Here is a 22415-nt window from a genome sequence, read left to right as displayed (position 1 = left end):
CAAACCCTCCCAGCATCAGAGTCTTTTCCAATGAGTCAACTCTTCGCATGAGGTGGCCAAAGTACTGGAGTTTCAGCTTTAGCATCATTCCTTCCAAAGAAATCCCAGGGCTGATCTCCTTCAGAATGGACTGGTTGGATCTCCTTGCAGTCCAAGGGACTCTCAAGAGTCTGCTCCAACACCACAGTTCAAAAGCATCAATTCTTTGGTGCTCAGCCTTCTTCACAGTCCAACTCTCACACCCATACATGACCGCAGGAAAAACCATAGCCTTGACTAGACGAACCTTTGTTGGCAAAGTAATGTCTCTGCTTTTGAATATGCTCTCTAGGTTGGTCATAACTTTCCTTCCAAGGAGTAAGCGTCTTTTAATTTCATGGCTGCAGTCACCATCTGCAGTGATTTTGGAACCCAGAAAAATAAAGTCAGCCACTGTTTCCACTGTTTCCCCATCTATTTCCCATGAAGTGATGGGACCAGTTCCCATGATCTTCATTTTCTGAATGTTGAGCTTTAAGCCAACTTTTTCACTCTCCACTTTCACTTTCATCAAGAGGCTTTTTAGTTCCTCTTCACTTTCTGCCATAAGGGTGGTGTCATCTGCATATCCGAGGTGATTGATATTTCTCCCGGCAATCTTGATTCCAGCTTGTTCTTCTTCCAGCTCAGCATTTCTCATGATGTACTCTGCATATAAGTTAAATAAATAGGGTGACAATATACAGCCTTGACATACTCCTTTTTCTATTTGGAACCAGTCTGTTGTTCCATGTCCAGTTCTCACTGTTGCTTCCTGACCTGCATACAGATTTCTTAAGAGGCAAATCAGGTGGTCTGGTATTCCCATCTTTTTCAGAATTTTCCACAGTTTATTGTGATCCACACAGTCAAAGGCTTTGGCATAGTCAATAAAGCAGAAATAGATGTTTTTCTGGAACTCTCTTGCTTTTTCCATGATCCAGCGGATGTTGGCAATTTGATCTCTGGTTCCTCTGTCTTTTCTAAAACCAACTTGAACATCAGGAAGTTCACGGTACACATATTGCTGATGTCCAGTTTCTATCTTCTTCACTTTCTTTCAAATAAACCGATCGACCCTAAATCAGGTGCCTAGAGAAAGGAAAATAAGATTCTTTCTCAGGGATTTCTGCAAATTTTCACCTATAATGTCTATCAATCAAAAATACCCAGTCAGAAAAGAGAAAAAAATTGACAAAAGTTTATAAAGAAAAAATGCTTTAGAAAGAAATGTACAGGACATCCAGCTATTGAAGTTACCTAACAAGATGTTTAAATCACCGTGAATGAAATGTTCAAAGAATGAAATGTGTAGATAATATTTTGTCAGAGAAAAGATCACAAAGAATCTAATAAAAATTCTAGAATTGAAAAAGTCCATATGTGAAATAACTCAGAGGATGTGTGTAACACCCATCAGAGCAGCACAAGATAGCAATAGTAAAAGTAGACAGAATGAAGCACAGAAAGACAAAATTGGAAAATATAAAAATGTACTTAGATGCTAAAAAGTTCTAACATTCATATATACTAGATACCTAATGTCCTAGATACATAAAGCCACAGTAGACAGAACTAAAGGAAGAAGTTTAGAATCCACAATTATCCATTTTATACACCTTGATGGTATTTAAACATCCAGAAATCTTAACATGCACTGAGAAGTAAGGTCTATGCCTCCTTCCCTTGAAGCTCTGCTGACCTTTGTGAATTCCTGGCAAGCAATAGAAGAAAGTGAAAGTAGCACTGCTCACCCTTCAGCCTCCTCTGAAGTCACTCAGGACTTTTGCTTTAGGGCTAGTCTGCCCTGTTAAGACTTGTCCTGTAGAAACTGTCAGGTACAGGTCTCTGATCACAACCCAGCTGCAGTTCCAGTTGCCAGGCTTGTTCATGAACCATCCTGGATCCTCAGCCCAGTGGGTCCTCAGATGATTTTAGCCCCAGCTAACATCTAACTGCAACCTCATAAGAGAACTGAAGACAGAACTGCCAAGCTAAGCACTTTTCATTTTCATGGAAAATTGATGGGGAAAAAGTAGAAACAGTGACAGACCTCATTTTGGGGGGCTCCAAGATCCCTACAGATGGTGACTGCAGCCATGAAGTTAAAAGATGCTTATTCCTTGGAAGAACAGTTATCACCAACCTAGACAGCATATTTAAAAGCAGAGACATCACTTTGCCAACAAATGTCCATATAGTCAAAGCTATGGTTTTTCCAGTAGTCATGTATAGATGTGAGAGTTGGACTATAAAGAAAGCTGAGAGCCAAAGAATTGATGCTTTAGAATTGTAGTGCTGGAGAAGACTCTTGAGAGTCCCTTGGACTAGAAGGAGATCCAACTATTCCATCCTAAAGGAAATCAGTCCTGAATATTCATTGGAAGGACTGATGCTGAAGCTGAAACTCCAATACTTTGGCCACCTGATGCAAATAACTGACTCATTGAAAACGACTCTGGTGTTGGGAAGGATTGAAGACAGGAGGAGGAGGGGATGGCAGAGGATGAGATGGTTGCATGGCATCACCAACTCAATGGACATGAGTTTGAGTAAACTCCGGGAGTTGGTGATGGACAGGGAGGTCTGGCATGCTGCAGTCCATGGGGTCTCAAAGAGAAGGACACGACTGAGTGATTGAACTGAACTGATCTCAGTAGTAAGGAACCTGCCTGCAATGCAAGAGACTTAAGTGATGCGGGTTTAATCCTTGAGTCAGGAAGTCCTACTGGAGAAGGAAATGACAACCCACTCCAGTATTCTTGTCTGGAAAGTCCCATGGACAGGGGAGCCTTGTGGATACAGTCCAGGGGTCACAAAGAGTCAGACATGACTGAGCAACTAAACAACAACAGCAACATACAATATTTCGGGCTTCCCAGAAGGCACTAGTGACAAAGGTTCTGCCTGCCAATGCGGGAGATGCCAGAGACACAGGTCAATCCCTGGAGTAGGAAATGGAAACCACCTTCAGTATTCTTGCCTGGAAAATTCCATGGACAGAGGACCCTGGCGGGCTACAGCCCACAGGGTTGCAAAGAGTCAGACATGACTGAGAAACTGAGCATGCAGCCATGCAAATTGCTAGATCCTTCATTCTGAAATATGGTGAAAGCCTCATGATTTTGTGCTGATTTTCTGTCTGGATTATTTGCTGAAGGTGGAGTAAGGGCATTCCCCACTATTATCATAGTGTGGTCTATTTCTCCCTTTAGATCTGTTAGTGTTTACTTAATATATTTAGGTGCTTCAAGGGGAAGTATACATTTATGATTATTCTTCTTCTGGATGAATTGACCCCTTTATCATCATATAATTGCCTTCTTGTTTTCTTGTTACTATTTTTGGCTTAAAGACTTTTGTCTGATGTACTGTAGCTACCCCTGCTCTCCTTAAGTTTTAACTTCCCATGGAATATCTTTTTCAGTCCCTTTGCTTTGAGCCTCTGTGTTAGTCATTCAATCATGTCTGACTCTTTGTAACCCCATGGACTATAGCCCTACAGTCTCCTCTGTCCATGGAATTCTCCAGGCAAGAATACAGGAGTGGATAGCCATTCCCTTCTCCACAGAATCTTCCAGACTCAGAGAGAGAACTCATGTTTCCTGCATTGCAGACAGACTTTTTACTGTCTGAGCCATCAGAGAAGTCACTTTCAGTCTCTATGTGTCCTTAAATCAGAAGAGAATCTTGCTTAGGCAGCATATAGTTTAGTCTTGTGTTTTTATACATCTAGTAACTCTTTCTGAGTAATGAATTTAATACACTTACATTTTGACTAATTATTGATATATAAGAAATTCCTCATTTTAGTCTCTCAGTCGACTGTGTCCAGCTCTTTGCAACCCCATGGACTACAGCACTCCAGGCTTCCCTGTCCATCACCAACTCCCAGAGTTTACTCAAACTCATGTCCATTGAGTCAGTGAGGCCATCAAGCTATCTCATCCTCTATCATCCCCTTCTCCTGCTTTCAGTCTTTCCCAGAATCAGGGTCTTTTCCATGAGTTAGGTCTTCACATCAGGTGGCCAAAGTATTGCCACTTCAGCTTCAGTATCAGTCCTTCCAATGAATATTCAGTGCTGATTTCCTTTAGGATGGACTACTTGGATTTCCTTGCAGTCCAAGGGTCTCTCAAGAGTCTTCTCCAACACCACAGTTCAAAAGCATCAATTCTTCGGAGCTCAGCCTTCTTCACAGTCCAACTCTCACATCCATACATGACTACTGGAAAACCAGAGCTTTGACTAGATGGACCTTTGTTGGCAAAATGATGTTTCTACTTTTTAATCTGCTGTCTTGGTTGGTCATAGCTTTTCTTCGAAGGAGAAAACAGCTCTTAATTTCATGGCTGCAGTCACCATCTGCAGTGATTTTGGAGCCCTCAAAAATAATGTCTGTCACTGTATCCATTGTATCCCCATCTATTTGCTATGAAGTGATGGGACCAGATGCCATGATCTTAGTTTTCTGAGTTTTCAGCTTTAAGCCAACTTTTTCACTTTCCTCTTTCACTTTCATCAAAAGGCTCTTTAGTTCTTCTTCACTTTCTGCCATAAAGGTGGTGTCATCTGCATATCTGAGGTGATTGATATTTCTCCCAGCAATCTTGATTCCAGCTTGTGCTTTATCCAGCCCAATATTTCGCATGATGTACTCTGCATAGAAGTTAAATAAGCAGGGTGACAATATCCAGCCTTGACATAAGGCTTTCCTGATTTGGAACCAGTCTGTTGTTCCATGTCCAGTCCTAACTGTTGCTTCTTGACCTGCATACAGATTTCTCAGGAGGCAGGTCAGGTGGTCTGGTGTTCCCATTTCTTTAAGAATTTTCCACAGTTTGTTGTGATTCACACAGTCAAAGGCTTTGGAGTAGTTGATAAACCAGAAATAGATTTTTTCTGGAACTCTCTTTCTTATTCAACGTTCCAACAGATGTTGTCAATTTGATCTCTGGTTCCTCTCTCTTTTCCAAATCCAGCTTGAACATCTGGAAGTTCACAGTTCATGTACTGTTGAAGCCTGGCTTGGAGAATTTTGAGTATTACTTTGCTAGTGTGTGAGATGAGTGCAAGTGTGCAGTAGTTTCAACATTCTTTGGCAATGCTTTTCTTTGGGATTGGAATGGAAACTGACCTTTTCCAGTGTTGTAGCCACTGCTGAGTTTTCCCAGTTTGCTGACGTATTGAGTGCAGCCTTTCACAGCATCATCTTTCAGGATCTGAAATAGCTCAACTGGAATTCCATCACCTAGTGGAGGTGTTCATAGTGATGCTTCCCAAGGCCCACTTGACTTTGCATTCCAGGATATCTGGGTCTAGGTTGGTGATCACACCATCGTGGTTTCTGGGTCATGAAGATCTTTTTTGTATAGTTCTCTGTGTATTCTTACCACCTCTTCTTAATAACTTCTCCTTCTGTTAGGTCATACAATTTCTGTCCTTTATTGCATCCCTCTTTGCATGAAATGTTCCCTTGGTTTCTCTAGATACCAAGAAATTCCTAATGCCATCTTATTGCTTTCTGACTGTTTTGTAGTCCCAGTGCATTGTTTTGTTCTGCTGCATTGTTTTGTTAGGCAGTTACCATGAGTCTTACATAAACATATTATATATATGTAATGGTTCATTTTATGCTGATAGCAACTTAGGACACCTACAATTGTTCCAGTTTTTAATCCTTCCTTTCATAGTCTGATGTCACATTTTATCTTTTATGTTGTGTGTGTGTTAACAAATTGTAACATCTACCTGGTTTTCAGGCTTCACAGTGGTAAAGACCCTGCCTGCCAATGCAAGTTCAATCCCTGGGTTGGAAAGATCCCCTGGAGAAGGAAATGGCAACCCACTCCAATTTTCTTGCCTGGAAAATCCTACTGACAGAGGAGCCTGGTAGGCTACAGTCCATGGTGTTATAAAGAGTCAGACATGATTGAGCTGCACGCACGTGCGCGCACACACACACACCTTGTTTTTACTATTTTTTTTCCTTTAACCTTTATACTATAGTGAGGTGGTTAATACACCATTCTGGTACAGAATTAGAGGTTTCTAAATCTCACTTTATATTCACCTTTATTAGTCTATTGTATACATTCATTTATTTTCATGTCACAAATTAGCAGTATTTCATTTTGGCTTGAAAAAGCCCTTTCAACATTTCTTATAAGTCAGGTCTAGCAGTGATGAACTAAATCCCTCAGCTTTTATTTCTCTGTGAAAATCTTTACTTCTCTTTCCTATGTGAAGGATAACATCACTGATAGAGTATTCATGACTGGTAATTCTTTTTCTTTCAACACGTTGAATAAGTCATTCCACTCTCTCCAGGCCTATAGATATTTTTCTGAGAAATCCACTGATAATCTAATGAGCGTTCCAATGTAGATGACAATATTCTTTCCTGCTACATTAATGATTATCTGTTAAAATGTTGACAATTTCATTATACAGTATCCAGGAGAAGGTATTTTTGCATTCAGGTAATAGGGTGATCCTTTGTGAACTTGGGTGTCCAAGTCTCTTCCTTATGTTTGGAAAGTTCTTGGCTATTATTTATGTAAATAAACTTTCTCATATCACCTCCTTCTTGACTCTAATTATTCTAATATTAGGGATCCTTCCTGAATCTTAATTTTTCTAATATATGTATGTTGGGTGGAGATTCAGAGATCACATAGGATTTTTTTACTCTTTTATATTCATTTTTCTTTATTCTCTACCAATTGAGTTGTTTCAAATTTCCTATCCTGGAGTCACAGATTCTCTCTTGAATGTTGTCTACTCTATTTTAGATACTCTCTGTTACATTTATCTCATTTCACTTATTTAATTTTTCATGACCAATATTTCTGTTGGTTCTTTGTTACAATTTCTGTCTCTTTGTTAAATTTCTTATTGTTTTATTCTTCTGATTTCATTGAATTGCCATTTTTGTAGCTCATTGAAGTTCTTCAAAACAACAGTGTTGGATTCTTTCTGCTGCTGTTAAGTCGCTTCAGTCGTGTCCGACTCTGTGCAACTCCATAGACGGCAGCCCACCAGGCTCCATCATCCCTGGGATTCTCCAGGCAAGAACACTGGAGTGGGTTGCCATTTCCTTCTCCAGTGCATGAAAGTGAGAAGTGAAAGTGAAGTTGCTTAGTCATGTCCAACTCTTAGCGACCCCATGGACTGCAGTCCACCAGGCTTCTTAAGCTAGATCAAAATTCTGTCATCAACATGTGACTGTCAGTTTCGAGGATATTTGTCACCGTTTGTGGTGATGACATCTTTCCATCTTGATGGTCCTTTGCACTGCTGTTTTTTTGCATTTGAAGTAGTAGACAACCCTCGCCCCTCAAATCTTTAGTAATTACCTTTAAATGATATATACTCTTCTCTGACCTTGTATGGATATACACACTTGGTGTTCCTTGCTCCTTCTGTTGCAGAAGTTTTAACTTTTTTGTCTTCTGTGGTTCTTACCACTCACCAGGCTGGCTTCTGGAAACATCTCTTTTGTTTGTAGAAGATTCTACTTCAGCTCAAGTGTGTGGTTACCCTCTTACCCACAGGTCTGCTCTGTTTTCCTGAAAACATTCCATTTACTAGAGTTTACTCTCACCCTCCACACTTGGGAATACACACAGGGAGCTGTCAACAGAGTAGAGGTAGGTGTGGGTTGAGTACTGAGGGCACTGGGGATGCCCACAGGCCCAGAGACAGCAATCCTTCTGTGAGGTTTCCCCAGAGGCTTGTGCAGAAGTTTCTTGTTGAAATCTTGAGTACAGTCAGCAAAAAGTGCATCCATCTTATACCCTTTGACATTCTCAATAAGCTTTCACATCCTTTCTCTGCCCCCAGTCATGAGGTCTGGCCCCAGAACTCTTGGTACTATTAGAAAGAAAAGGGTTTCTCCAGGTGCCTCCCACTGAGCTGGGGAGCTGGACACTGACAGATTTTTTCTCTTTTTCCCCAAGGAAAAGTTCCCAAAGCCTAGGTCTCCTCCATGCTGTGTTGCCTTGGAAGGAGGGACAGCACTGAAAAAGAACTCTTAGCACCTGCTCTCTTTCTTGTTTTTTTTTTTTTTTTTTCCCACTCCAGTGTTCTTGCCTGGAGAATCCCAGGGACGGGGGAGCCTGGTGGGCTGCCATCTATGGGGTCACACAGAGTCGGACATGACTGAAGTGACTTAGCAGCAGCAGCATAGATTGTTGAAATCTACCCTCAGGAATCATGGACTTCTCTTTGAGAAGTTTTCTCTTATCTGTAGGTGTCTGACCAACTCAGCATTCTCCAGGTTTCTCCAGGTTTTCCCTGACCATTGCCTAGAGGGGTTGGAGTAGGTTCACTGGCTCCTGCTGACTGCACAGACCTTACAAAGGACTCACTTCCTATCACTGGGTGCACAAGTGAATGAACATCCTCCTGGTCCCTTGGCATCTAGCACCAGATTCCACAGCTTTCAAGGAGGCTCCTTTGATCATGGATATACAGCTAATTCATTGTTTAAAACAGAAACAAATGGACAGACATCTTAAAGCACTATGATGCTTTTGACAAGACTTTTGAATATTTAGTTCACATGAAGAAATGTTTTGAAAACGACCACTTGAAAAATTGACACAAAAAGGAATGTGTGTATATTAGTTACTCATTCATGTCCAACTCTTTGTGATCCTATGGATTATAGCCCACCAGGCTCCTCTGTCCATGGGATACTCCAGGCAAGAATACTGGAGTGGGTTGCCACTGTCCTTCTCCAGGGGATCTTCCCAACCCAGAGATGGAACCTGGGTCTCCTGTATTGCAAGCAGATTCTTTACTGTCTAAGCCACAAGGGAAAAATGAAAAGGAAATCTGAATAATCCTGATTTCATTAAAAATACTGAACATGTAATTAAAGCCTTTCTAAAATAACAACATAAACCAAACAAAAAGCTAACAACTACAGGCTTATATATATTTCAAAATAAATTAATAATATTGTATGGTCCTCTCTGGTAGTTAAGAATCTGCCTGCCAATGCAAGAGACATGGGTTCCATCCCCACTCCAGGAAGATCCACATGCTGTGGAACTACTATGCCCATGAGCCACAACTACTGAAACCTGCTTGCCTTAGAGAGTATGCTTTGCTTCAAGAGAAGCCACCACGATGAGAAGCCTGAGCACCACAACTAGAGGGAAGCCCCCACTCACTGTAAACAGAGGAAGCCCATGTGCAGCAACAAAGACCAAGTGTAGCCAAAAATAAATAAATAAATCTCTAACAATAATAATCTTGTGTGAGATTAAAATGTCCTGAATTTCAACGGATGTCTTTGTAGTTAAAAAGTGCATGCTGAGTAAAGGAACCAGATATGTATAAGTAGTTTTATGAAAGTTCAGAAAGAAAAAAAACACTGAGTGAGATATAAGCTCATTACTTATACATTGCTCACTAAGATTACATGTAGGTAAATAATAATGTTTATTTTTAAATGTATTATTCCTCTTAATATTTCTTGTCATGACTTGAAAATGGATTAACAATTAGAAGAACCGTTTCATAAAAAATAAAGATATTTTGTGAAATATCTATCTTTTGAAGCCAGTTTTCCCTCACTCTCTGCTCTTGGGGACATTTCACTCCAGGAGCATCCTGAGTAACAGTAGTCCTTCCCCCTCTCTTACCTGAGCAGGTCACAGAGGCTGTGTTGCCATGGGAACAGTCAGGACCACCCAGGACAGTCACAGGGCAACTCCACAGAAAGGACTCTGCCCTCGAGCAGTGAAATCGGACTGCTGAGATCTGATCACCTCCTTCCATAAAGTGTGATCCTCGGTGGGTAGAGAGGGCGACTCCACAGCCGAGCTGACGACAGACAATGTTGGCATTGGCCAGAGTCCAGTGGGAGGCACAGAGCGCCCTCCATTGTCCAGAAATGTTCATCTCCACCTGCCCCTCACACTGAGAGGAGCCGTTTGTCATGAGCCGGACTTCTGAGTATCCTGGTAGGAGAAGATAGGACTTCAGCAAAATCTCACCATTTCTCACCTGAACAGAGTGTGCAGGGAGGTTAAGTCCTGATCTACATCTCACCTGAACAGCTCCACTGTGGTGACAAGTGCCCCCTGGACAGGGCACTCTGGGGCAGAACTGGAGCTTACGCTCCTCCCCTTTACATCTGAACTCTTCAGCCCAGACCCAGCCATTTGACTTTCTGAAGGGCAGGTGTCCCAGCACAGACACAGCCTTGCCACATCCCAGCTCTGCACAGATGACCTGGGCAATGGGGAGTGCAAAGTTCCCATCAGACACTGGGGTCCAGTGTTCTCCAGAATGTACTTCTACTCGGCCTAAGCAGGGTCCATCCCCTTCAACCAGACGAACAAATCCTAAGAGGAAACAACAACAAAACCAGTGAGTCTTCATGATCCTGGCTTCACAAATGGAAACAACACATCACAGGCAGTGATGTGAAAGCTTTTCTTTTCCATATTAGGGCATGGAGAGAGAATTTGACAATTAGTGTCACACTTGCATTTTCATGAGCAAGTTTCTGAAGAGAAATTCAGAAAAACCTGCAGGATCAATGTGGGAGGGCTGGATCGCAAGAACTTATGCTTTGAGATTGTTTAGAAATGTGAATTCCTTGGTCTAGAAACCTGAAAATTACTGGGCCCAAGACAGATCACTGGAATAGCTAAATATATATTTTAGCATTGGGTGCAGAAGTAAATTTTCCATTTAGAATCTGGGACCTACAGACCCAAGGAAACTGTGTAATATGCAGGCACTTAAATTTGAACACAGAGATATGCAGAACAGAACCCACCCTGAAGGACGTGGGGTATGAGATTAAAGACCTATGATCCAGACCAGGTTAGAAAGCTTTCCTGGGACTTGTGGGGCTAATATTCTGATCAATTTTTTTCTCACAGGACCTAGTCCCCAAGTGACTTAGGTTAGGAAAAATCCTAAGGCTGGATCCATGAGTGCATGCCAACTTGTAGACAGGTGACAGCTCAAGAGTAGAAATACAGACACTATCACTAAATCATTCTTACGGCATCACATTTTGCTTTTCCCATATATTTATGGTAAAAATTCCAAGAATTCATTAGGTGATCTCAGTGGGAAAGATGATGAGTTAAGAAAGTTCAGAGAGTCACAGAGAGGGGATTGGTCCTGATCATCTCTCTTGAAATCCCAGGATTTATCAATAACCTGGGAGAGAGGGAGTTTTCAGTGGGAGTTTTCCAGACAGCTGTGTTTGTAAATCACTTCCTATTAGAGGCTTTTCTTCTGAGTCAGGAGTCACAGAAAATCCTAAGGGATGTTAGTAATTGATTTTAATACTGTCACTGTGAATGGGCTTCCTAGGTGGCTCTAGTGGTAAAGAACTCACCTGCCAATGCAGGAAACATAAGAGATGTGGGTTTGATCCCTGGGCTGTGAAGTTTCCCTAGAGGAGTGCTTGGTAACCCACTCCAATATTCTTGCCTGGAGAATACCATGGGCAGAGTAGCCTGGCAGTCTACAGTCCATAGCATTGCAAAGAGTTGGACATGACTGAAGCAATGTAGCATGCACTATCATTATATTAATTCTGTATTCCTATCCAGAGAAAACTATGCATTCTTCTCAGGCACACATGGGGTGTTGTCCAGAATAGAGGATTTGTGAGGTTACAAACAAGTCTAAACAAATTCAAGAAGATTAAATCATTTGAAGAGTCTTTTATCACCACAGTGGAGTGAAACTAAAAATCAGAGATGATAAGAAAACAGGAAACTAAAGAAATGTCTAAAAATTGAATAACACACTCTTATTTTGGGATTGCTTTTTCATTTCCACAAACAATGCCACTGGACTTTTGATAGGGATTGCATCAAATCTGTACATCACTTTGAATAATACAGACATTTAACAATATTAATTCTTCCAGTCCGTGAACATATGATAACTTTCCATTTATTTGTATCTCATTTAATTTCATTCATGCATGTTCTATAATTTTAAAAGAATCTGACACACTGCCAAAAATAAAGGAATAGAAAAGAGGAAGAAGCCAGCAAGCAAACAAGCTATAACTTGGAGAGTCCCAAGTCAAAAAAGTGTCAATATGAATAAAACATAAATATTTAGGGAAATACTAGTGGAATAAGTTTCTAGATATTACATCACCCTCTGCTCCTCCCATCTGCCAACTAACCCTCCCATCCTTTTTCATTTCTTCCACTTCAGATAAGCAAGCACCATTTTAAGAAATACAGATGAATGAAAAAAAAAAAAAAGAAGAAGCAACTGCTGTAGAAGTTAAGTGTAAATGAGGCATGTGGCAGGTAAGATGGGATCACAGGAAGTTTTGAAACTAAAGGAGGGAAACCAAATAAAAATCCATCACTTGGCCAACAGAGGAACACATTTTAAAAAACTGGAAATAGAACTGCCTTATGATCCAGCAATCCCACTGCTGGGCATACACACTGAGGAAACCAGAAGGGAAAGAGACACGTGTACCCCAATGTTCATCGCAGCACTGTTTATAATAGCCAGGACATGGAAGCAACCTAGATGTCCATCAGCAGATGAATGGATAAGAAAGCAGTGGTACATATACACAATGGAGTATTACTCAGCCATTAAAAAGAATACATTTGAATCAGTTCTAATGAGGTGGATGAAACTGGAACCTATTATACAGAGTGAAGTAAGCCAGAAGGAAAAACATAAATACAGTATACTAACACATATATATGGAATTTAGAAAGATGGTAACAATAACCCGGTGTACGAGACAGCAAAAGAGACACTGATGTATAGAACAGTCTTATGGACTCTGTGGGAGAGGGAGAGGGTGGGAAGATTTTGGAGAATGACATTGAAACATGTAAAATATCATGTAAGAAACGAGATGCCAGTCCAGGTTCCATGCACGATACTGGATACTTGGGGCTAGTGCACTGGGACGACCCAGAGGGATGGTAGGGGAGGGAGGAGGGAGGAGGGTTCAGGATGGGAAATACATGTATACCTGTGGCGGATTCATTTTGATATTTGGCAAAACTAATACAATTATGTAAAGTTTAAAAATTAAATTAAATTAAATTTTTTTTAAAAAAAGGAAAAAAAATCTTGAAAAAAAAAAGAATGACGGTGACTCACTGGAAAAATAAAAACCTAATTCTTCAAATACAACTCCCTGGTTTCTGAGTGCGTTCTGATTATTTTTTGCTAGAGTTTTTACCGGTAAATGATTGCCTAGCAATTTCCAGCATCCAATCAAAAAATTACTAGAATTCCCCCAAAAGGAAAAAGTAACTCACTATAAGTTTTTTAAAAGAATAGTTAAAAATTGATTCTGAAATTTAAGAGATGATTGAATTGGCTGATAAAATCTTTAAACTACTAATGAAGCTTAATGAAGCATAAAAATAAACATAGAGAGAAAACTAAAAAGAAAAACAAATGGGACTTCTAAAACTAAAAATACAATATCTGGAATGAACAATTATTTGGATTAATTTAACAAGAGGTTAGACATTGCAGAATAAAAGAATTGGGACTATCTAAGCACAAGCAGAAACAGAAAAAAAGAAAAATATGAATGGAAGCTCAATGGCATGTGGAAAAATATCAAATTATATGTGTTTTTAAAGATTCAGAATAAGAAACGAGTAGGAGAAAATGTTAGATGACAGATGGAATTCTTCCAAATTTAATGAAAGCTGTAAACCCACTGATCTAGGAGGTTAAACAAATCCCAATTGAGATAAAGAAAACATTCTTAGAAAACCCTATAATACAATTGCTGAAATCCAGTGATAAATATACAAACAAAAAGACAGTCTTAAAAGCAGTCAAAAAATTTGTCACATTATATAGAGGTAAAAATGATAAGTTGTCCTTACTTTTTGTCTGAGGCAATTTAAGTCCCATAACAAAGTCAAAACATATTTAAAGCATTGGACCTGGGAGTGAGGGAGTTAACCTAGAATTCAGTCACATATGAAAATACTTTTCAAAATTGAATGAAAATTTAAATGATTTCAGATAAATGATGATAGACTTTGATGTCATCAGACATAACACTGCACAAAATAGTTACAGAAAGCTCTTCAGACTAAAGGCAAATGATAACAGATGACAATGTGGATCCACCCAAAGCTATGGCTGCTACTGCTAAGTCGCTTCAGTCGTGTCCGACTCTGTGCGACCCCATAGATGGCAGCCCACCAGGCTCCCCCATCCCTAGGATTCTCCAGGCAAAAACACTGGAGTGGGTTGCCATTTCCTTCTCCAATGCATGAAAGTGAAGTCGCTCAGTCATGTCTGACTCTTCGCGACCCCATGGACTGCAGCCTACCAGGCTCCTCCGTCCATGGAATTTTCTAGGCAAGAATACTGGAGTGGGGTGCTATTGCCTTCTCCAAGCTATGGAGACTGCACTAAATAGTACCTCTTTGGGTAAATATAAAAAAGCTTCTCTAGTTTTTAAAATAATAGAATATATAAGGCAAAAATAATAGCAACACATTATAAGATTTGTAATGTAATTGTAAGTAGAACATATGACAAAATAGAACAAAGGACAAGAACAGGCAAGTGGAAGTTTACTATAGTACGTGTGACATCGTGTGTTGTGACAAAATGTCATCTCAAAGTAAACTGTGATTAAAGAGTAAAATTTCAACACTATTAAAACTCCTTAAAAGGTGATATGGCTAATGAAACCATAGAGTAAATAAAATAGAGTACTAAAAAATACTCAATTAAAGATTAAAATAGGAACCAAAAAAATATAGAACAAATAGCAGGCCAGCATACTTAAATCAAAATATATCAATAATTACATTAAATTTAAATAATTTAAAGACTCCAAATAAAAACAAGACATTCAGACTAGATAAAAATATATGAATAAATCCATACACTGTCTACAAATATCTGTTCAGTTCAGTTCAGTTGCTCAGTCGTGTCAGACTCTTTGCAACCCTAGGGACTACAACCTACTCTTTATAGGGACTACAACCTACCTACTCTTTGCAACCCTAGGGACTACAACCTACCCCTTTGTAGGGACTGCAACCTACCTACTCTTTGTAGGGACTACAACCTACTCTTTGCAACCCTAGGGACTACAGCACGCCAGGCTTCCCTGTCCATCACCAATTCCCAGAGCTTGCTCAAACTCATGTCCATTGAATCACTGATGCCAACCAACCATTGCATCCTCTGTCATCCCCTTCTCCTCCTGCCTCCAGTCTTTCCCAGCATCAGGGTCTTTTCCAATGACTCAGTTCTTTGCATCAGATGGCCAAAATATTGGAGTTTCAGCTTTAGCATCAGTCCTTCCAATGAATATTCAGGACTGATTTTCTTTAAGATTGACTGGTTTGATTTCCCCATAATCCAAGGGACACTCAAGAGCGTTCTCCAACACCACAGTTTAAAAGCTTCAATTCTTCAGTGCTTGCTTTCTTTTTAGTCCATCTCTCACATCCATACATGACACTGGAGCCAATTTCCACCTTGGCTCAGGCCAAATACACTTAGACAAGATTGAGCCCTTATCATGTATCATTTCATACTCTATTAACCTCAATGCCCTTAGTTTTGCTCCAGCTTCTGTGTTGTAATTGCCAAACTTCAGGTTTCCTGCAGCCTCAGGATCCCCACAAATAGGATGTGAGCTCCCCACCCAGGTGAGCCAGTGTGATGAGATTAGCACCTGACATAAATCCCACTTCTTGTCCTTCCCTGTGACCTAGTGACCTTCAAACACACCAATGATACCCCCTCAAGCCTTTTCATAGTGTAATTATACACATATCATGATTATTGTTTCTTGTTCATGGGTTTTCACACCCCATTTTGAGTCATCTTTTCTATTGCCACCTCTCCCTTGTACCCACTGCTGGCACTCTGTCTCTCTAGGACCTGTGAGTATAATACACTTAATTTGCCTGCACCTTTCCTATATCCCCTTGTGTACCTGCACTTGTCTGACCATCCCATGAAAGAATACAGCAAGCTCCCATGATGAACCTAATTCCTAGAAGTCCAGCTGGGCAGTTGTACATGTATGAAGTATTTGACCTATATCCCCACTTCCTATGATTTATAACAGAGACCTGAAGGGTTCAGTGACCAGTGGGTATGGAGACTTAAATCTAGTGATAAGCAAGACCTTTGGCTCCCATGAGCATCTAACATTCAATGCATCACTGGCTCACTAGAATGTTCACCCAAGAATGTTCTAAAGGCTGTGATCCATATTTTCGTAGTTTTATTCAGGGGGTGAGACTGAGGCTTCTCTTACTTGGGATTCCATTCTTGATCAGACAGCCAGACAGCACTTACCTGAGCAGGATGCTCCAGCATCATTGTCATGGGAATGACCCTTGGGATGATGGTCTTCAACAGTAGAATAACTACACTCTGTGATAGCTGACTCTGGCCCTTTGCAGTGAATATAATGAAACCAAATGGGTCCATTTCCTGGTCCAAATTTAGCCCGTTTGGGAGCATCAACAGCAGACCCACACCCCAGGTGTCTGCACACCACAGCTGCCTCCTCCAAGCTCCAATTCAGATCATTCACTGTTCCCCATTCTCCTTGGTGCTTCACTTCCACTCTCCCCTCACAGCTGTGGGATCCATCCTTCAGCCTCAACTCCAGAGCTGCAAGAGAGACACAGACATAGGACAGAGCAGAGATTTTAGGAGATCATGAACAAGTATACTGGTAAGTATTTAAAAAATAAATATTCTGATCTCTGAAAAAAAAATTTCCAGTGAATAGCATTTGTTGACTTCTGTGGTATAAATATTCCCACCATGGCCAACTCTAAGTTCCCAATGTGCCTTCACTGAATCTGGAGCAGGAAGGGAGGCACTAGGTATTTCTCCTGGGCCTATAGAACCAGCTCCAGGGACACCACTGAGGATAGGCCTTCAGACACTCTGGATGCTGCCCTCCCTGTAGATGTGCCCAAAGCTACTAGGGCCCAGCTCTCAAGTTCAGCAGTTATTTTTTGCACAGCAACACATAACTAATGCAGGGCTTCCCTCCAGAATCAGAAGACAGGAGTGAACAATCTGGAAGTTTATACATGAGCCTTCTCTGCTTCATCCAGGTGAGACTTCTTCCTGTGTAATCAGGTCTGCTGCCTGGTCCTACCTGGAACTGGGACCAAAATCACCTCTCCCCGTCACAGCAGGTCTCACCCAGTGTCCCAGGCTCCTGCCTTCCTGTTGGGAACTGAGAAGTGAATTTACTGAGACCTTGAATCAGCTCATTAGCTCTGAATACAGGTCAGAAAAGGAGAATTTTTTTGAATAATCTAACGAGACGTGGTCCCTGGGACACCATTCACACCACTCAAGTCTCTGGCCTGCCCCATGTGCTCTCACTCTGGAAACAGAAGTGGTGAGTGACAGAGGGAAATGCTGAACTGGAGAAGATTCTGCTGTGTAGACAGCTCAGGCCAGAGTCTACCACAAAATACCACAGTCTGGCTGGTTAAAGAACAGAAATGTATTTATCTTATCACAGTTCTGGATGTTGGTAAGTCCAAGGTTAAGGTGCTGGCAAGGCAAGGCCATGCCCATTTGAGTTATCTGCTCTTGGCTTGCAGGTCATGTGTGCTTCCCTCACTGTGTGCTCACCAGGCCTTTGTTAGGATATGGGAATTCTGAGAGAAGGAGGGAGATGTGTCTCAACATCTTCTTATACTGTTATGTATTGGATAAGGGCCACATCATTTTGGCCTTATTTAATCTCATTTATCCCCTAAAGGCCCTATATTCTACCCAGTCACAATGGGAGGTAGGACTTCAATACTGAAATTCAGAGGGACACAGTTCAGTCCTTAGATCTGCAGAGGCTCATTCTCAGAAGGAAATAAAGGTACAAGGGAAGAAGGTAAAGGATACAGTAGATACAGGAGGACATCCTGTGATGCTTACTCAGATTTATTAGATCCAACACTGAGCTGAGAGAAAGGGATTGAAATAGGATAGTAAAAGGACACAAGAATGTACTTTTATTAGTATCAAAATTATCTGTTGGAAGGCATGTCCTGTGCTGTAAATGCTGAAAACAGTAAGACCATATTCCTGCCTTTATGTACTTTTTATCTAGTTGATGGCACAAACAAGTAGATGATTTCATTACTGTGATAATTTCCTAGAGATTATCTCATTAATGGTGGGTTTGGGCATTGAATTTATTTTGTCTGCTGAAAAGAAAGTGGAATAAATTCACTAAAAATTATCTTCAAAGGGACAAAACTGACAAGGTAGGATCAAAATGTCAGGTCAAACCTGCAGGTAAAATGGAAATCCTCTGAGATAAGAGGCATGGGTTGAATCTGGTACCAAAATTAAAAAAAAAAAAAAAAAGTATTGGAGTATTCATGTATTTGCTAAAGAAATGGATTTCATACTATAAAAATTTCTCACAAAGAAAATCACCACCTTCAAAGGCCAGCATGCACACGGAGTTCAGAAATGACTCCCACATCAAGATGAAGGAAGAGAGGGAAGTAAGGAACGAGAGCAGAAAGGAAATGTAACAGAGGCTATGGTGAATGTACGAGTTGACCTGGATGATGATCCCATTCTCCCCTCCTGCAGTCTTTGCATCTTCACCCCCTCACCATTCTGCACCCCAGTGCCTCAGTCTTTTTCAGCTGAGGTGAAATGCCTTCCAAATCTTTCTCCTGAACCCCCTGAAAGCTATACCTTTTTTCATACAAGTTCCTCTACATTCTTCTCTGCTCATTGTTTCTACAACCAGATTTATTCTAACCACTGTTAATCACTTCCAACAATCCAGTACAGAGGCTGAAATTTCTCTTCCATATCCAACACCTAAGATTGAGAGGAAGAAACTCCAAGAGTTCAATTTCAATTAAAATAATGAAAAGACCTGCTATTCTAATATTATTTCTGCTACATCAACACCACTTTGACTTACCATCACATCACTAACATAAGTTCCTGAAAATACAGAAAAGACAAACCAGTAGGAGGAAACTGGTGACAAAGATTAACAGACAGAGGAGGGCGGTCCTAAGACGGCGGAGGAATAGGACAGGGAGACCACTTTATCCCCTACAAATTCATCCAAGGATAGTTTAAATGCTGAGCAACTTCCACAAAACAACTTCTGAATGCTGGCAGAGGACACCAGGCACCCAGAAAGGCAGCCCATTCTCTTCGAAAAGAGGTAGGACAAAATATAAAGGACAAAAAGAGAGGCAAAAGAGTTAGGGACAGAGACCCGTCCCAGGGAGGGAGTTGTGAAGGAGGAGAAGCTTCAAAACACCAGGAAACCCTCTCACTGGTGGGTCTGTGGGGAGATTTGGAATGTCAGAGGGCAACATAACCGGGAGGAAAAAAACAAACAAACCCACAGAATATGCGCTTAACTGCAACTCCCAGCAGGGAAGTAGCCCAGATGCTCCTGTCTGCCACCAGCAAGTAGGGGCTGGACAAGGAGACTCAGGTTGCATGCTTAGGGTAAGGACCAAGCCTGAATGCCCTGAGGACAATCTGAGGGAGCTAACCTGAGATAGCAACCCAAACTGTAGGATAGCCAGAGAGAAAAAAAAAAAAAAAAGGAAAGAGAGAGAGAACTTTCCCATTAAAAGCTCTAACCTAAGTCACAGCCTGGCCTGCTCACAGAACAAAGGATTGAGCGAATACCAGAGGAGAGCTAGCCAGCTGCGGACCGGCCCATCCCCTCTCCGGAGGCAGAGAGGCAGGCTGGCAACAGCCAGAGCCAGAAGGCAAGGGGCAATGACAATCTCGGACCCAGAGATGGCATCCTCCACCAAACTATGAGCAGGCTCCCAGTTGCTAACCAAGTCTTCCTGGGATCCTGGACGGTTGACATCTGCCAGGAGGATCACAGCCAGAGATCAGCTCCCCAGAGGAGACACATGGCACACCTGAGACAGTGCTCTTGCAGTGCACCCAGGAAACCGAGAGGCTGGGACCAGGGAGATGACTAAGATACACAGACCACCTGAAACAGTGTGTTCACCAAGCACCTGGTCACCTAAGCTGCTCGGACCTGGGAAGGGCACAAAACGCACGCCCAACCAAGTCTTTGCCTTGTGGAGTACCTGAGAACTTGAACCTGAGCAGCTTAGACCTGGGAAGTGCACAAAACCCAGGGCCCGCTTTGGAAAGTTCCCCTGCAGAGCAACCTTGAGCCTGAGCAGTGTAGACCGGGAAAGCACAGGTGCTCTGAGCTGCGGCAAATGCAGTGTGGTCCATTCACTGCAAGCACTCCCCACACACACCAGTGATATTAGTGCAGTGTACCTCCCTCTCCACAGCACAACTGAACAAGTTAGCCTAAATAAGTGACCACCATTGTCCCCTTATGTCAGGGCAGAAATTAGACACTGAACAGACTTGCAAACAGAGGAAGCCAAAATAAACAAAGAGGGAACCGCTTTGGAAGTGACAGGTGCAACAGATTAAAACCCTGTAGTTAGTATTGAATAAGCATTGGAAGGGGCCTATAGACCTTGAAAAGAAGTGTAAGCTGGAACAAGGAGCTATCTGAAAATGAATTGACCCCACACTGCCCTCAACAGTTCCAGAGAAATTCCTAGATATATTTTACTATTATGATTTTTAATTTTTAAAATTTGTTTGATTTTTAAGTTCTTTATTACTCCTTTAATTTTCATTTTTATAACCTGATATTACCTTTCAAAAAAAGACCCTATTTTAAAGCAAATTTCATATATTTTATCATTTTTGTCATTTTGTATTGTATTTTTAATATTGTATTTTTGAGAGTCTAACCTCTACTCTAGATTTTTAATCTTTGCTTTTTGGTATTTGTTCTCAATTTTGTACCTTTAAGAATCTAATCTTCAGTAACCGTTTTTACTTAAGGGTGTGATTACTGGTTTGATTGCTCTATCCCCTTTTGACTCTCTTTTTTCTCCCTCAGATCACCTCTATCTCCTCCCTCACCCTTCTCTTCTCTACTTAATTCTGTGAATCTCTTGGGTGTTCTGGGCTTTGGAGAACATTTAGGGACCTGATTACTGGCTAGATTGGTCTCTCTCCTTTTGATTCCCCCTCTTCTCCTCCTGGTCACCTCTATCTCCCTCCTCCCTCTTCTCTTCTCCATGTAACTCTATGAACCTTTCTGGGTGTCCACATTGTGGAGAATCTTTTCATCATTAACCTAGATGTTTTATCATCAGTGCTATATGGATGGAGAAGTCTTTAGGCTACTGTAAGAACAAGACTGAAAGCCAGAGGCAAGAGACTTAAATCCAAAACTTGAGAACACCAGAGAACGCCTGACTACAGGGAACATTAATTGACAAGAGCTCATCCAAAAGCCCCCATACCTACACTGAAACCAAGCTTAACCCAAGAGACAACAAGTTTCAGAGCAAGACATACCACACTAATTCTCCAGCAATGCAGGAACATAACCCTGAGCATTAAAATACAGGTGGCCAAAAGTCACATCAAACCGTTAGACACCTCAAAACTCACTACTGGACACTTCATTGCACTCCAAGAGAAGAGATCCAGCTCCACTCACCAGAACACTGATGCAAGCTTCCCTAACCAGAAAACCTTGACAAGCCACTCATCCAACCCCACCCACAGAGAGGAACCTCCACAATAAAGAGGAACCACAAACTTCCAGCATACAGAAAGGCCACCCCAAACACAGCAATCAAAACAAAATGAAAAGGCAAAGAAATATTCAGCAGGTAAGGAACATGATAAATGCCCACCAAACCAAACAAAAGAGGAAGAGATAGGGAGCCTACCTGAAAAAGAATTCAGAATAATAATAGTAAAGATGATCCAAAATCTTGAAAACAAAATGGAGTTACAGATAAATGGACTGGAGACAAGGATTGAGAAAATGCAAGAAATGTTTAACAAGGACCTAGAAGAAATAAAAAAAGAGTCAATCAATAATGAATAAAATGCAGTAAGTGAGGTCAAAAGCACTTTGGAGGGAACCAACAGTAGAATAACTGAAGCAGAAGATAGGATAAGTGAGGTGGAAGGTAGAATGGTGGAAATAAATGAAACAGAGAGGAAAAAAGAAAAAAGAATTAAAAGAAATGAGGACAACCTCAGAGACCTCTGGGACAATGTTAAATGTTCCAACATTCGAATCATAGGAATCCCAGAAGAAGAAGACAAAAAGAAAGGCCATGAGAAAATACTTGAGGAGATAATAGTTGAAAACTTCCCTAAAATGGGGAAGGAAATAGTCACCCAAGTCCAAGAAACCCACAGGGTCCCAAACAGGATAAACCCAAGGCAAAACACCCCAAGTCACGTATTAATCAAATTAACAAAGTCAAACACAAAGAGCAAGTATTAAAAGCAACAAGGGAAAAGCAACAAATAACACACAA

At 41.2% G+C, this 22415-nt stretch overlaps 1 protein-coding gene across 1 annotated transcript in view; it reads right to left on the bottom strand.

The window, feature by feature from the left end:
* The window catches only part of LOC109559717 (antigen WC1.1-like), a 120010-nt gene that overhangs the window by 55213 nt on the left and 42382 nt on the right, over window positions 1-22415 (bottom strand). The window contains 3 exon segments of the mRNA XM_070788667.1: window positions 9675-10011; window positions 10090-10379; window positions 16351-16671. Coding sequence (XP_070644768.1) covers window positions 9675-10011; window positions 10090-10379; window positions 16351-16671 — 948 coding nt within the window.

The sequence above is a fragment of the Bos indicus genome, chromosome 5, assembly GCF_029378745.1.
Source record: "Bos indicus isolate NIAB-ARS_2022 breed Sahiwal x Tharparkar chromosome 5, NIAB-ARS_B.indTharparkar_mat_pri_1.0, whole genome shotgun sequence".
Lineage (NCBI taxonomy): Eukaryota > Metazoa > Chordata > Mammalia > Artiodactyla > Bovidae > Bos > Bos indicus.
Note: the sequence above shows the minus strand (reverse complement) of the source record. Positions and strands in the feature narration are given on the sequence as shown.